The following is a 16,845-nucleotide window of genomic DNA, read 5'->3' on the forward strand; positions in this document are numbered from 1 at the left end:
ACCCTCTCATCATCCCTGTAGATTGAGCAGTATGTCGACTCCAGAAGGGTAAAATGTCTTTACCCTCTCATCATCCCTGTAGATTGAGCAGTATGTCGACTCCAGAAGGGTAAAATGTCTTTGGAGGTCCTATATTTCTAGCTCTTTAATGCAACCACTCGGAGGGTTAGGATCATCCTATGTAGAAGATTTTGTAGGCACACCCATCTATGTGTGGGCCCAACAAATGAATGGTTTGTATCACCCACCTTAGGGATTATAAGGAGTTGAGAGAGGGGGTGTCTCTCAAATGCCCCTGTTTGGATTCAGGAAAAAACATTTCTGTAGAATTTTTTTTCCGTTCATCTCTACTATTTAGAGGGAAATAATATTAGTTATGGCTTGTTTAAACTTTAAAGGGATATCATCAAAATAATAAATTGAAGGTCCCTCTAAATAACAATGGAAAAGTAAAAAAATTGTCTCTCAAAACCCTATTATGTAGGGCTGTAGGAAACAAATACCTATTATGAGAAATTATAGGTCATGTGGGGCTAAATTTCAGTATTTTTCGAAAACGTATAGTGGGCCCCATTTCACTGGATGATCCAAACCGTTCATTTGTTTTGGGTCCAGATCAACAAAGTGGGACCCAAAATTCCATAATGGGAGACCCTCCTATCTGTAGTGGTTTCCATAATCCTGACCAAGAAATTGTGGAGCCCTCATCTGGTTGGATATTCGATTTTGACTCCAATTAAATGCATTCTTGTCAATTGAATACAGATCGTCACTTAAACGAATGGTCAAGATTATTTGATCAGAAATCATGGGTCTTGGGTTGGGTCGGGTTTCATGTTGGAAAACCGGACCCAATCTCGGGCCATGTCAGGTCTAAAGAAAAAGAAACCCGAAATTCAAAACCCAACCCTACACTTATAGGTGTGCTATGATTTTCTTAAATATCTCTTGAATAACTAGCCAAATTATTTTCAAGTACATTGATATACTTGTTTTCATTGACGAGCAAAGGTTTGCAACCCTAATTAGATCATTGATCAGGACCATCCATACTGTCCCAGCCACATATGGGTCTCATGACAGAAAGGCCCATCCAAGATAGGAGGTTTGCTTGGTTAGATCAGTTTGGGTCCATCTAAGAATTAGCAAATAAAAATGTTTTTGATACATGGACATAAAAACATAGCATGCATGAGTGATTTGCTTGGTTAGATCGTTGATCTGGACCATCCATACTTTGGGCCCAGCCACAAGGGCCATGAAACAAATATCCCGTCATGACATAATTTTCAGCCATTGGTCATCCGTGGAGTCATATAAACATACATATTGGACAATGATAAATTCGCATCCCTAGGATAATTTGCACCCCTTTAAACGTTAATAAGCATTAAAGTCTGCCACAAACCCTCCTTTAAAGGGGTGCGAATTATCCTACCGGCAGTGTGAATTTATCATCGCCCTTTATATTATGTGTGGCCGTATAATCCCATATTTTTCAAAAAAGTAATGTATGGCCCACACAATAGAATGATCCAAACCGTTCATTTGGATGGCCACAACATGAATAGGGTTCCCTAAAAATCTTTTCAATAGGATGATCCTAGCCCTCCAATCTATCGAGGGTCTGCAATTTATGAAAACTTCTATAGATTCGAGGGATAGACCGGAGGGCTAGGATCATCCAATGATAATGAATTTTTGAGGCACCCTTTAATTATGTTGAATGCGAATGGATGGTTTGGATCATCCTATGGAGTGGGCCACACCCTATGTTTTTTGAAAAATACGGGTTTATATGGCATACATCATATAAAATCTCCACACTTACCATGCTTCAAATGTAGATGCATGTATATCATGACCAACAAAACTTGGCTCCCAAATATGATGGAGGAGGTTCCTTGGCAACTCAATGTGGCCCAGTCAGAGTCTGCCACGTGGTGCATATTTTAAGCGAAAAAAACTTAATTTCCTAAGGACAATCGTACCCTTGCCTGATTTTCATCGGGAAGTGATATTTACGCCCCTTTTGATCACTAGGAACACCTAGCGCCAGTGTATTAATGACTAAAAGGGGGCTAATGTACTTGACTTCAGAAAAATCCAGTGGCTTTGATTGCCCCGTACACTGGCGCTGAGTGTCCCTGGTGATCAAAAGGGGCGTAAATATCACTTCCCTTTTCATAAGGTTTCGGAGCCAAATTCTATATCTTTGAGGATTAATTTGCTCCGAGAATCTGTCCATCGGTCTGTTTCAATTACATTCTACTTCTGATTTATGGAGCAAATTTTTATCCGTAGCTCACATACTCTAGATGGGGTTTGTACAAGTTAAAAAAAAAGCACTACTGTATTTTGATGAGGGCACTCCTCACTTTATTAAAAGTACTGTACCATATGGCCCATACCATAGGATGATCCAAACCGTCCATTAGATGGGCCACAGCCTAAATAGGTTGTGCCACAAAATTCATTTCCATAGGCTGATCCTAACCCTCCGATCTGAATGTTAGAGGGTTGATCTTAACCCTCTATAGATCGGAGGGTTAGGATCAACCTACCGAAATGAATTTTGGGTTACAACCAGGGGCGATGCCAGAAATTTTGCACAAGGGGGGCAAAAATTATAGTAATTTTTTATCTATCTTGAAATTAAGATAGAAAAAATTTCTATCTGAAATTTTGCACAAGGGGGCAAAAATTATAGTAAATTTTGCACAAAAAAGAGAGATAAAAATGGTAAAATTAAAATTTTAAACTTATTTTCTATCTTAGGGATGATTGGAAAGGGGGGCATATTTTTTTAAAAGGGGGGTAAGTATTAAAAAATTATTAAAAAATAAAGGCATATTTTTTTTTCCAAAAAAATAAGGGGGGCAATTGCCCCCCTTTCCTCTCATGTGGCATCGCCCCTGGTTACAACCTATTTAGGCTATGGCCCAACTAATAGACGGTTTGTATCATCCTATGGTGCGGGCCATACCGTACTTTTAATAAAGTGAGAGTGCCCTCATCAAAATACAATAGTGCTGACAACACTTCCCTTCAAAGAATAGTGATGAGAATTTAGAGTCTGCCTAAAACATCCCCACGTGGCAGAGGGCGACCTAGAATTGCGGAGGAACCTCCTCCGTCTTGTTTCGGAGCTAAGTTTTGTTCATCTATCAGTGCCTAACTTTTGACGAGCATTCAATTCTTTATAACTCGATGCATATATGTACATGACTGCATAACTTTCTCTTCTGCGTGGAGAAATTTGTTTAGTTGCTTGAACTGTTGGGAAGAAAAAAAATCTTCTACAAGCTCATTTTTGGTTCCCGGGATTATTTTGGTTTTCTAGGGTAGGATTTCGTGCGGAGTTATTTTGGTTCCTGGGATCATTTTGGGCCCAACAATCACACGTGGGTTTCCTGCGGAAATTCCACAAAAGTCCCAAGAACCAAAAAAAATTCCGGCAACCAAACGGAGCAAACCAACCTAGTAAAGTAACTTCTCCCCTTTCACCTCCAACATATGATCCTTGAGTCGGAGGAGGAGGATCATAACTAGTTCATCTGATAATGGTTCCTGGAATAGCGACCAATGGGAGGAGGTAAAACTAGGGAAATGGAGTCAGAAGATTATAGACGCCCTTGGTCATTAATTCCTTGGGCAATTAATTGATTCTAAAATGCCCTTCGTTGTGGCTGGCCATTGTAGATGTTCTCCCTTTGTTTCTCTTCCCTTTTGTGGCCGGGATTATCATGTCCCATGACAGTAGCTTTCAAATTTTGAAAGGTACTCAAGGAAAAAGTGCATTAATGAGAGAGGAGAAGTCTGAGTTTGCAGTGACTACTGCTGCCATTCAAAAAAACCAGAGCTCCCTGGTCGAGCATCCTCCTCATCTGATCAAGAACGATCCCAAGGTCACAGAATCTGGAAGGGTAAAGAAAGCAAGCCATGAACCTGCTACAATGGCCCTTCTCCCAAACCTTGGAAATCCTTATTCTCTCCTCATCCTCCATCATCTGTCTCCACTAAGCTCAAGCATATCATTCCAGCAGAAAAAGAAAAAGAAAGCTTTGAGCTTTTATTCAAGGATGAGGAGACAAAGGAAGCTGAGGATCTATGGGAAAACTGTTTGGTGGGAATCTTCTTGGGTAGAAGACCCTATTTCATGGCCCTAAAGAAAAGCCTTTCTCGGAAGTGGAAGTTAATGGAGGATCTACAACTGTATACTCTTGAAAACGGATTTTTTCTCTTCAAATTCTCAAATCCTGAAGATTGTTCCCGGGTCCATGAAGATACATCCCACAACTACGGAGGAAGGCCTCTAATCCTTCAACGATGGGACCCCAGTTCCCCATGGAAAAACGGCATCTCTCCGAAGTTCCGGTTTGGATCCGCCTACCTGGGCTGCACCTTAAATTTTGGTCTTCGCATTGTTTGAGCCGCATTGCCAACCTAATTGGAAAACCTCTCTACACGGATACCAAAACAGCTGAGGCATCAAGGCTGAATTCTGCTCGAATTTGTGTCCAAGTTAGTGCTGGACAGCAGCTTCCTAACTCTATTACGCTCAAATCTTCCTCGGGAGACATAGTCCAAAACATAGCCTACAACTGGAAACCCAAAGCCTGTACAAATTGCAAAGATTTCTCCCACTCTTTGGAGAATTGCACTCTCCTTTCAATCCCAAAGCCGGTACAAGGCAAAAAGGTGTGGAAACCTGTTCGAAAGAGTAATGAATCTGATCTTGTTAAAACCTAAATGATAACCCTCCCTTGGATAGCCCCTCTAGAGACATCAGTCGTTCAACTCCCCACGATCTCCAGCCTTCAAACAGAGAAAGAAGTGAAGTGCCACCTAATCTAGGAGAAGTTCATATAGCAAAAACCCATGAAGTTCAGACTTCCAACTCCTATGCTATTCTTGATAGTTACGAAGAAGAGAAGAAAGATGATGAGGATGATAAAGATGATGAAGTTGAAAATCTTTCAAAGGAACATCCAGATGCTCCCTCTGCTGAACCTACTGGTCACCACACCATTGCCGCCTTGCAACCGCATGAAAGTGAAGCATGGCACGAGGTCAGTAGAAAGAACCATAAGAATCTACAGAAGAGCTAGGAAGCTGAGTAAGAGGATGATAGACGCCCTTGGCTATTAGGAGAAGAGCTAGGAAGCTGAGTAAGAGGATGATAGACGCCCTTGGCTATTAGTGGTTCTTGAGATTTGTTGTGCTTATTCTTTTTCTTAATATCATTTCTAAGGATAAGTCTTGCCTTTGTTTTCTTAGTATGTGTCTCTATTCTTATGATAGGGTTTTGTCTTGTTTTCTGAATGTATTATCTTTCATATTCTAATATACCGGTAAGGGTCCCCGCCAAATCCCAGCTTACCCATCAAAAAAAAAAAAAAGGATTATCTTGTCCCTCTAGTGTTATGCCTTCTCCTTTGTTTTGTCTTAAGGGTTGGCTTGTGTTTGGATCTTCATGTATATCCTTTTTTTCATTATTAATATTCCAGTAGGGGTCCATGCATAACCCCAGCTTAACAATAAAAAAAAACATATGATCCTTGAGTTGTTATTTTTATTACTATTATTTTCTTAGACTTCTGTCGCATTATTATTTTTTTACAAGATTGCTGCATTTTTATTTTGCAGGAAACAAGTGTCTGCCCTTTTCAAATCCTTCTGCTCTTCCAGTGGTTCTTCACTGGTGGAGATGACTGTGGATTCACGGCCTTCCCTAGGTCTCCAAGTCTATGCGCAGAAGTAAGACTTGAATACCTAAGCATTGTACAATTAATTGAAACAACCCATGTGATTGTAATTCTATATCGAGTCCATAAAATGAGGATATACATTTGGGATTTGCTAAGCTCCATCGCAGAAGGCTTTTTGCGGCTGGTCTGTTGCATGTCAGACCAGCGACCTCGTGAATGAAGACAAAAGCTGTTGTCTTCATTAACAAGGTGGCTGGTCTGATGTGTGACAGACCGGCCACGAAAACCCTTTTGCGATGGACACTAGCAATTCCCTATACATTTATATACCTTCAATAGAGTATTTCTATTTTACTTTGTTTTGCATATAGAAAGCACATTATCTCCTGAAGAATAGATGACCTGACCTGTTTGGTGGTTTTCGAATCCAATCAAAGCAAAATTTCAAGACCACAAAAGCTGTTAACTCAGAATCAAATATAAGCTTACCATCTTCTTTAGTTACTTATTTTTTGGGGAGTGATAGTTCCCCTCCTTTGACAGAAATCGTTAACTTTTAATGCTTTTAGAGTTAACGGTTGCTCCTCCAGGGGGGCGAATATCACTGCTCTTTATATTTCAGTTCTGCCTTTACATGAACCAGTATCTTTATATTGTTATAAGTGTAATTTTAGATGATGGCTTCTAGGCTATTGTTTCTGGAGAATAAATGTGTACTCGCCTTTTCTTTTGTAATTCTGACATTTTTATATATCCATGATGGTTCTAGATTTATATGCATTACTTTCTCTTCCTATAGAAGAATCGCCCCCTCATGAAATCGGTTTTTCAAATTCCCAAATAAAGGGAAGTGATATTTACGCCCCTTTTGATCACCAGGGACACCCAACGCCAGTGTACGGGGCAATCAAACCCGCTAGATTTTTCTGACGTCAAGTACATTAGCCTCACTTTTTTTTTTTTTTTTTTGATGGGTTACATTAGCCTCACTTTATTCATTGATACACTGATGCTGGGTGTCCCTAGTGATCAAAAGGGGCGTAAATATTACTTCCCATAAAATAAATTCTCTACACCCAAATATTCTTCGGTGACATTCATTGTTTTTTATTTAATTTAATTTCTAGCAGGTTCTACTTTGATTTCTCTGCTACTTATGTGGGTGTGGGGATGCTCTGCCCTTACATTGCGAATGTGTCTTTGCTCTTTGGATCTATTATTTCATGGGGATCTTGTGGCCGTACATTGAGACTACGAAGGGTGACTGGTATCCTTCCTACCACAAACCTGGTATTCTTCATTACCCATCAAAAAAAAAAACCAGGTAATCTTCATGGTATTCAAGGCTACAAAGTAATCTTCCTTCTCTTTGTTTTCCTCTAATATCATAATTTTCAATCAAAAAGTTGTTATGTTTCTTATGCTTTATGAGGTGCAAAGATTCTAGTCAATTCGAAATAGAGGCCTTTGCTAATCTTGTGTTTGTTGGTAGTTCCTGCTGCTATTGATAGACACTTAAGAGTATTTGCTCTGTTCTTAATGATGACTGATGATTTTTTTTATTTTGAATGGTAGTGGTGATGATTGATGATATGTTTTGGGCGATGATATTTTCACTCCCCCTGCATTACGTATGCGCCCCCCTTTGTTATGCACTGGATCCTTTCTTTTTTTTGAAAGATAGAAGATGTAACGACTTCATAAGAGCTCAGACGTGTCTTTATCACCTTCATACAAGATGAAATCTGTGGGAAACCACTTCCCCATACCTCCACAACCACTTCCCCATGAGGCAGACATTTCTCCCTTTTATTCCTCCAATCCCCTCCCCACCTTGGGGTTTCGACCTACATACTTTATTCCATCGCATGAGATGTTTAAGATTGTTCTTGGCTTCAATTCCCTGTCATAATAAATCCCTTTGTATTTTTTCTATCCGCGTTGCCACCTTCGCCGATATCTTATAGAGAGACATAAAGTACACAGGCATATTTGCCAGAGCTACTTTTAACAGTGTGATGCGCCCCATCAAGTGATAAATATTGCCTCTTCCATGACGATAGCTTCCTCTCGATTCATTCTAAGACGGGATCCCATTGACTCACTTTTGGCTTGCGTGTCCACAAAGGAAAACCAGGGTATATACGCGATGGGCAGCTTCTCACAACGGCACCCTGGGGTCTCTGCATGCTTCTCTGCCTTTACTAATTCCATGTTCACCCCCTGCAAGCATACTTTTGTAGAAATTGATTTTCATTCCCGACACCAACTCGAACCATCTCAAGATTCTCTTATATTAATTTCAAAAATTGGAACAACATTATTTCATTATCTCAAGATTCTCTTATATGTACTCACTGTTAAAAGTCAAAGGAGAATGAAAACCTTGGAACAACAATATTTCATACTATACCACTATACCTGGAAACAAAAAACTAAAAACTAAAATTTGGGTGGCACCATAGGATCTTGGTTCTTCATCCAGCTTTTATTGCCTCTTTTACCGATGTGTGGTCATGCCCGGTTTGTCCGTCTTCCGACATGAAGGGCAAGTTCCGTGTCAATTTTGAGGGAGATGTCAAGCGCCTTCACAGAATGTGTTAATGCCCCACTGCAAAATCGGCAAATGCATAAAACCCAACTTCAGAATGAACACTTGGCTGACGTAGTTTTATTCAAATTTAAAATCCACTCTTAAAAATAGATTTCAGGCACATAATTTACAATCAAGAGAAGATTTGAGACATGCAGAATTTATGCAGTCACCGTTTTATAATCTACTCAGTTTTAAATATTCAATACTGATGAGTAAAGCAATTTAAACTACATATAATTATAAAAGTAAAAGGAAAACACTTCTGCAATATTTCAAAGCTAACATCTCCACGACTGAAAGTTATTGGCACAAAGTCAATCACATTAATCCTGCATTGCAATTCACATAATAATTTGAAAGTACCTTCTGAACTGAAAGAGCAGAAAGTAGCCATTTGACAGACCTGAGGGCTTCTTTGGGTATGACCAAAATACAGTCTTATTTGTAGATAAAGTTATTTTAAGCCAATCTAACTTGCAATAGAACATTAGGGGCCAGTGGAAGCCATTAACAATAACAACTAAAGATAAATATAAAATCCATTATAACTATTATTCGTAAATGAGGTTATGACTTCTATAATCTCATTTCTAGATAATAATTAATAACCTCTATGCAAATAATCTTTTCAAGGGTATTCCAAATAGGCTTTTAGGGTGTGGACGGAAATACACCCAAATTAGAATTTGGGTGTGCATCCAAATAGGGGTGTTCATTCGGTTTAACCGAACCGAATTACCCGAAAATTAATAACTGAAATAAATTCGGTTAGCTTAATTGAATAACTGAAACCGTAACCGAAATTTTATATAACCGAAACCGAATTTTTATTTCGGTTAATCGGTTAGTTCGGTTTAACCGAATGAATTGATTCAAGCTATTTCAAATTTTTAATGGGGAAAAAACAGAGCAATAGCACAACAAAACACTGTTTCAATGGGGAAAAAATGAAAAATGCAGACCCCTAAATGGCTAAATCGCAATCCTTGTTGAAATAAAAAAAAACACTTTCAAAATCAAAACCAAAACCAAAACTCTAAATATCAATCGAAATCCAAAAACCTAAAAAATGCATACAATCCCTAATAGTCTAAGATCAGAAAACAAAAATGATTATGATACCTCTGAGTTCTGGGAAGTGGGTATTTTGTCCGGAGTTGAAGGCTTGAAGGGTTGGAACTTGGAGAAAGAGTTGGAGCAAAAACCCCAAAAAAGAAAATGGGTTTCACTTTCAGTCGAGAGAGATGAAGAGAAGGAAAAATCCCGTCGGAGCAATCACTCAAGAGAGAAGAATGTTCGCCGTCGCCGTCGCCCATCGGAGCAATCACTTGGAGAGAAGAAAGAAGCTCAAGAAAGAAGAAACCCTAGCTAGGTCTGGTTTTTGCCTTTGCCTCTCTTTTGATCTTTTCACTGGAAATAATGAGAACTAAAAAGTTGAAAACGAGTTGAATAATGAAACATTGAAATCGATTCTTTTCCTCTCTTTTCATCTTTTGGTCTTTGGGTTGGGCCCACTTGGCAACAAATCAAATATAAGTCATACAAACAAATTACAAAATAAAGTATTCGAGTGGAGACTAAGAGACTTAGTGAGTGGCGTGTCATGTGTGCCGTGTGGTGTGGAACTGGACCCACTGCTGATATTTGTACGACCAAAGTAAAATTCGGTTATTCGGTCTAACCGAATAATTTATTGTCTGAAACCGAAACCGAAACCGATAACCGAACCGAAATAAAAATTAACCGAAACCAAAACCGAAATATAATTCGGTTCGGTTGGTTCGGTCGGTTACCACCGAATAGTACACACCCCTACATCCAAATGCACAGTAATAGATTTTAGTGGTCGTTGGATAAATACAAGCAAGGGGTTTAGTTACCTGGAAATGTAGGTTACTCCGGTTTGCCCAATTTTCTTCGCGGTTTCAATAGTAACATTACCTGATGCCTGTTATCATAAAAATGCATTAACAATAGTGTACATTAAAATCTAAATAAAGATCAAATGAAAAGAAGTGGTCAACAGGTTGAAAGAAGCAAATGTAATCAAATCGGGATTCAATCACACTCCTCTAAGACTAGAACATTTATGTTCCCAGTGACATTGCAAGAACTGTTCTTTGATGATGATAATTCCACTAGCAATCTCCTAACATCGGTAATCGCCAGACAGCCCAAAGTTAAGAGACAGAGGAATTAAAGTAGGCATGTTCAATTAGGTAGGATAGAGATTGTGTATGAAGTAAAAAAAAAGTGTCAGCTTGATGGACACATAGTTTTTTTGGGGGGTAGGTAAACTGGGATTGAACCTCTGACCTCCAAGTTGGAGAACACAGCCTTCACCATTGAGCTAGAGGCTCAATCCCTTTCATGGACATATAATTCCTTTGATGGACATATACCTAATCTGATGCAACTACTAGGAAAAGAACAACAGTAGAAAACTCGCTACAGAATTAAACAATCACATAAATAATCAAACCTTTACAAACAATACCAGAGAAAGATAAAACAACAATACATTTGATCAAAACATGATTAACATAGGGTAAAACTCACTTTTCAAAAAAAAAGAAGAACGGTAAAACTCAAAACCTCAAAGAAAAAACTCATAACTATTCAATAACCTCCTGAAAAGTGCATCAAAATTTCATAGTAGTCCAAAAATACAAATTGTTTTGATAATGGTAGCCGAATAGTCCAAAAATACATTAAAACCCCAGTTTAATCCTAACTATTGGCATAATATCAATTTTAGCCTTTAGATCAACTTAAATAAAGCCTAACTTTTATTTTAAAGAAGCACACAATAAAAATAGAAAGGGAATTACATGTTGCTATCTTAAAAGAGAAGATGTATTTCACATGTCTAATACTTCGAGATGATAGACTGAAGGGTGCCCCTGAAAAAACCAGTTACAACTTACAAGGGCACTACTAATGGTCCTTAAAAGCAAAGTGTGCCCTTGTAACTGTTTTTTTGCAATGGCGCCCTTCAGTCTATCATTCCTCATCTTAAAAACATCATTCACAATGTTTATTTATTTATTTTATTTTATGTAGCACACCTCCCTCCGAAAAAACCTATATACTTTATCAAAATAAATATATAAAAATCACTAAAAATATACAAAAATTATTATAACTATGTTGGCCAACTTTCATGCAAACAAAATCTGGTGGGGCCCACTACGGATGTTAACATCATGTTCCAAACACACATCTCAAAAACTAATTGCAAAATGATTCGAGTTCCCATCAATCCATAAAAATATCAGTTGTTATTGCTACTGCATCCCAATTCTTTGCTTTAACTATTTAATTGATCAAATTTCACGTGTCTGATACTTCAAGATGACAAGCAGCAATAACATTCCTTGGTCTCATTTCACAAAAGGAAAGCAGAAAGAAATAAAACAAAGAAGAATATGGGTATACCGTCATCAATAACAAGGATCAATTATTCCCAGGAAAGGTTGTACCAATTTCAGGGAGGCTAAATATGTTACCCAGATGGGAATGATTCAACTTTTTCACACTATCTATCAAGAAAAATAAATGGCCAAGAAAGATAAGTTGATCTTATATGAGAGTGTCAAAAGGAGCAAGGACGCTCTCTAGTTGTAAACAAAATGCATAAGAAAATGACCTGTTACATTATATGCCATTTCTTGGGTATTGGCACAATAAATGCAAGGCTTAGATATTTAAATGAAATTCAGTGTGGGAAGTTAATATCAATGACAATTTTGGTAAAGTTGCATACATGCAATTCTATAAAGAATGAAAATACGAACTAAAGATCAGGAAATACCTCAGTCTCGTATCTTCCATTGATCAATTCCACAGCTTCCTTAAGCATGGACACATCCACATCTCCATTTGGCAGTGGGACAACCATATTGTCTAACATTATCCGGGTCAATGAAGTTTCGGTTTGTGATGCATAATGTAGTATCTCCTTCACTTCATCTAGTGTTCTGGTCTCAACCTGAATTAAGAATTTATTCCAACTTGATAAAAGTAATCAGTGGCATCAGAGACATACTGCAAAGAACTATGCTGAAAATTTCCAGGTCAAGGTTTGAGAGCCCTCTCGTGCTTTGAAGGTGACTTGCAAAATGTGGTTTGATGGGGGAGCCAAAAAGATTAAAGGCTTGGGACTTATAATTATTGAGATAGGTGACATGCGATGGTTGACATAGCAAGGAATGGAAATACCACATTTAGATACACAACCAGAGAGGCCAATGTAATTGCTGATTCTTTGGCCAAAGACGGTGTGAGGTGGGTGTTTCTCTTTAAGGGCCAATCTCTACAACAATTGTAGTTTTTTCTTGGGCTATTTTTAGCCGTTCCGTACATTTTCCGTACATTGTCTTTTCTTAATGCAATGGATACATTCATTTATATAAAACAAGTGAAACAAACAATCCCTATGGCTGTTGAAGATCAAAAATAAGTAAAAGAAGGACATATTTGATATTTCTTTTATCATACAATTCAGAAAATATAAGCTTTCACTTAGGGTGTACATAAAAACTGCAATTTGGATGTACATCCAAATGCAACTTTAAGAAGTCATGAGCACAGTACCTCAACGGCCATCTGAAGATTCTGTTGCACCAAAAACCGGTCTACAGATTTGATGGCATTTGTGACACCGCCGGCTATTGAAATATGATTATCCTTTATCATTACCATATCAAATAAACCCATTCTGTGATTCTGTCCTCCGCCAATTAGTACCTGTTTAAGAAGTTCCAGAAAGGCCAACTTGATAGATGTAGAAAACTAACACTATAAACTAGTGGAATCAAATTTTTTTTTTTTTTTTTTTTGAAATGGTAAGCTAGTGGAATCATAAGGAAGAGAAGTGATAAACACCGCCCATTTGTCCACCAAACGTAAACCTGGAGCAGTTTTCCTTGTCTCTAAAATACGTGCAGGATGTGCAGCATCTGCCATATTCTGCAGAAATTACAGAACCCAATTATTGAAAAAGAGAAGCCTTAGAGAAGACAGTAAAATATGTGTGGAAAGAATAACAGCCCACAAAAAGTGAATGGAAAATATTGTAAAATATTTAAGCTTGATGAGTAACTTCTCTAACCAGGAAAGATTTCTGACCAGTGACTTTATCTGATGACAAGAAAAGAAATGCAAAGACAAATCTATATTCAGTTGTTTCATTTTCAACATGAACATTTAGGCTCTGTTCGTTTAAGATTATGACAATTGATAGTGAGTCCAAAACCAATTATTCGACTCAAAATTAAAGGTAATTTCTGAGTCCAATAGTTGGTTTCGGACTAACAATCGGTTACGTAATCTTAAACAAACAGCCTTCACATTGTCCTTGCAGCAAGGGGAGCATATTAGCGTAAAGTAAGTAACCCGTGTCTATGAAATCAAGAAAATATGATTGGCCTTAGCATCCTTTCATGGAAATTGCATGACTTAATAAATGTACCAGTATGAACAAAATGTTTCTCATGCAAATCCCTGACGTTTTTCTTTTTTCTTTTTTGAATGGTAATGGAAATCCCTGATTGAATCTCAATCATTTGATTCAAATCAGCAGAGTATCAGCCATTTTGATATCATACATCATAACATCACATAGACTGCTAAACAATATCTCATTGCATTTGTTCTAAAAAGATCCACAAGAAATGTACCTTCGTTAGTGTCGCTATTCCACTCATCCTCTGCATAAAATTGAGCACCACCCTTTCTGCCACGACAATCTTGTGTGCAAGCCCTTTAGATTATAAACAGAAACAAAAGAATAAAGGAAAATCAGTACAACTGAAACCTAATAAAATTCAGTAATCAACTCCTACAACAAGATCCTTACCATATACTTTGCCAAACTGCATGCCCTTGCGGGTGCAGTCCCCATCCTTCTGAGACCACTCGACCTGTTCCAATTAAATTAGAAACTCTAACCTTAAAATATAGAGGAAGCAGATTTCGGGGATCAAAATAGTCCCAAACTCAAAAGTTATACCTGTAGTGAAGGATCAACCTCATTAAAAATCATCTCTGCAAGAGCAATTCCTGCAATGATGCCATCCTCCTTCGCTAAGAAATGAGCTTCCACTTCCATATCAGCTGGAACAGTGGCCATACAAGTGACATCCCCTGCAATTAAAACAAATCGACATATGTGAATTCGGCTAAAAAAGTATGCCATCAAACTAATTGGGGCTTGAAAAAAGATGATTGAATGCTGATGAAACCAGTTGCATTGTCCATGATGAAAGGAAAGGCAGTCTCAATACCCAACTTGGACTTGACGAGGAACCCAATCCAAATAAACTCAAAATTCAGTCGAGTACTCAACTGGGTTCTCAAGCTTATGTCTAATCTGAATTTTGACAATGATGAACATAAAGGCAGTATCAAAACCCAACTTGGACTTGAATAAGAACCCAATCCAAATCAACTCAAAATTCAGTCTGAGTACTCAACTGGGTTCTCAAGCTTATGTCTAATCTGAATTTTGAACAATGACAAAAAGAAAGGCAGTATCAAAACCCAACTTGGACTTAATGAGGAACCCAATCCAAATCAAATCAAAATTCAGCCTAGAACTCAACTGGGTTCTTAAGCTTATCTCTAATCTGAATATTTCGTATCTCTCGAGTACTCAATCGAGTTTCCAAGTACTCAATTGGAAGATTTGAAGTATCCAATTTATTTATATCCAATGAAAATAAATTCATAACTGGGCTTGAAGACTCAAAATGAGATGTCTAAGACCACTTCCAACCTGTTTATCAGTCTAAACAGGTATGCAATATATAATAAATGCATCCAAATTAATAGAAATACATAGAAACTGTATGATCACAAGGCAAGCGTTGATTTCCTGCTATTTTAACAAATCACCAAGTGAAATAAAGCACTTAAAATTCAATAATTTTCATCAAAACAGAAGCAAATAAAAACATAGATGCAATTCAAAGTCATTTCAGTTCTTCTTTTGGGTAATAACAAGGCAATAGAATTCGAATAAGGGGAATCAAACCTAGATTGCCAGCATCTTCAGCTAGGGCGAGAGCGATAACGGCCTTAAGATCATATGTGGGGTGAGAAGGAGGCTTTATGGCCATTGATTCCAAACTAATTTTAGGGTTTCTGATGTCTGTTGTAGACATTGAGATAATCCTCCTGCAATTTCAAAGAGCCAAAGATTCAAAAAGAAAACTTGAAGCAGAGAGAGAAAAACTAAAAGGGTTTGTGCTTTTCTTCTTCAGGGAGATGATATTGATATTTCCACCCCCCAAATCAATATACCTGCGAGGTGTAAATGAAGGAAAGGGAGAGAGGCGGGGGAGATTATGGGAAGAACGAGGAAGAGAGAGATTGGAGGTCCTCATGGGTCTTTAGAGGCTTTGGATATTTTTGCATCAAATGGAAAGCATGTAGAATATGGTCATAATATGACAGAGTTAAAGGAGTTTTGATTGAATTGATAGAACAGAACACGAACTCGGGCACTCAGCCAAGGTGAAAAAGAGTCGACTCATGATTGATTTACATGAAGGATTTTGAAATAGTGGTAGGAAGAGTCTACTGCCTCTGTCGACCTTTATGAATTCTAACTCTAACAAGCCGTGACAGTGCTGAATTTATTAGAACCATTGCTGTTTAGGAAGGACGGGAGTTAGGCTCACTCATTGGCGAAAGGCATTATTAGGGGTAGTGGACAAGTAGAGGAACAAATGCATTGGTAGCGTTATTGACCCTTAGCATAAGGGGAAAGAAGTGGATGTTTCTCCTTATCAATCAAAAGCTCCTCCCTGGTGGGGGTGTGGGAATAGTAAGTATGGGTTTTATTTCATCAAAAAATGAATGTTTCCAAATAGTGGTAGTGTCTAAACTGCCTTAACCACAAATGGACTGAACCCACATCTCATTAGCATGGACCAACTAGGAGAACTGAATGGAGAAATAGCTAGGGGCCGAGGAACCAAGTCTGCTATGAGCAACACCAAATCCTCTAGAGCCTAAACTTCCATTTCGAACATATTCGGCATTTCCCAGATCCAAAATTCACCCCTCCCCCAAAGGAATTCGGGTTGTGAGACACATTCAAATTCAATATGATTCGAGTTCCATAATGAAAAATAAAGTTTCATAGGATTCAACCAATTGTCTAGATCATGAGATATTATTGAGAAGTTATGAATCTTACAATTGAATTTGACTATTAATTTGATTCAATTGATAAATCAAATCAATGACCTGAACCTATCGGTAGAGTAATAAGTAATGAGTGAGGGTACAATGGAAAGAGCCACGCTGCCATGGATTTATCCCTCCATCGAATCAAATTAGCCAAAGGTGTGCGTTCATGAGCCCATGTTGTCTTCTTTGAAGAAAAGTTCTCCACAAAAAATGCGAAAGCCAATCTAAAATAAAGGGATTTGCTAGCTCCCATTACAGAAGGCATTTTGTGAACAGGCTGTTGCATGAGAGAGCGGCCACTTCAGATGGATTAAATGAATGAGGCAAAATATAGGCCTA

General features: G+C 38.1%; 1 protein-coding gene and 1 long non-coding RNA gene across 2 annotated transcripts; one reads left to right on the top strand and one right to left on the bottom strand.

The window, feature by feature from the left end:
* The first annotated feature begins 3,346 nt into the window (after window positions 1-3,346).
* Window positions 3,347-8,315, top strand: LOC143886740 (uncharacterized). The gene is made up of 3 exons (XR_013253908.1): window positions 3,347-5,171; window positions 5,650-5,760; window positions 6,842-8,315. It is a non-coding gene; the product is annotated as an uncharacterized LOC143886740 (long non-coding RNA).
* On the bottom strand, window positions 7,985-16,026 carry QPT (quinolinate phoshoribosyltransferase). The gene is made up of 10 exons (XM_077390847.1): window positions 15,613-16,026; window positions 15,344-15,486; window positions 14,321-14,454; window positions 14,168-14,231; window positions 13,989-14,071; window positions 13,195-13,278; window positions 12,904-13,056; window positions 12,122-12,298; window positions 10,188-10,255; window positions 7,985-8,322 (listed from the first exon to the last, which is right to left on the bottom strand). Exons 1-10 carry the CDS (start codon window positions 15,693-15,695, stop codon window positions 8,226-8,228), a joined length of 1,086 nt encoding a protein of 361 aa, XP_077246962.1. The 5' UTR covers window positions 15,696-16,026; the 3' UTR covers window positions 7,985-8,225.
* Window positions 16,027-16,845: the final 819 nt, after the last annotated feature.

The sequence above is a fragment of the Tasmannia lanceolata genome, unplaced genomic scaffold (assembly GCF_043159265.1).
Source record: "Tasmannia lanceolata isolate RefF3 unplaced genomic scaffold, GAP_Taslan_0.1 ptg000011l, whole genome shotgun sequence".
In the NCBI taxonomy this organism is placed as follows: domain Eukaryota; kingdom Viridiplantae; phylum Streptophyta; class Magnoliopsida; order Canellales; family Winteraceae; genus Tasmannia; species Tasmannia lanceolata.

Excerpts from the sequence above, each read along its gene's own strand:
- QPT (XM_077390847.1), bottom strand. The coding sequence starts at position 15,695 with ATGAGGACCTCCAATCTCTCTCTTCCTCGTTCTTCCCATAATCTCCCC. Across the intron at positions 13,279-13,988 it reads GAATAGCGACACTAACGAAG|AATATGGCAGATGCTGCACA; the intron begins GTACATTTCTTG and ends TAATTTCTGCAG. Across the intron at positions 8,323-10,187 it reads GGAGTAACCTACATTTCCAG|TGGGGCATTAACACATTCTG; the intron begins GTAACTAAACCC and ends CCGATTTTGCAG.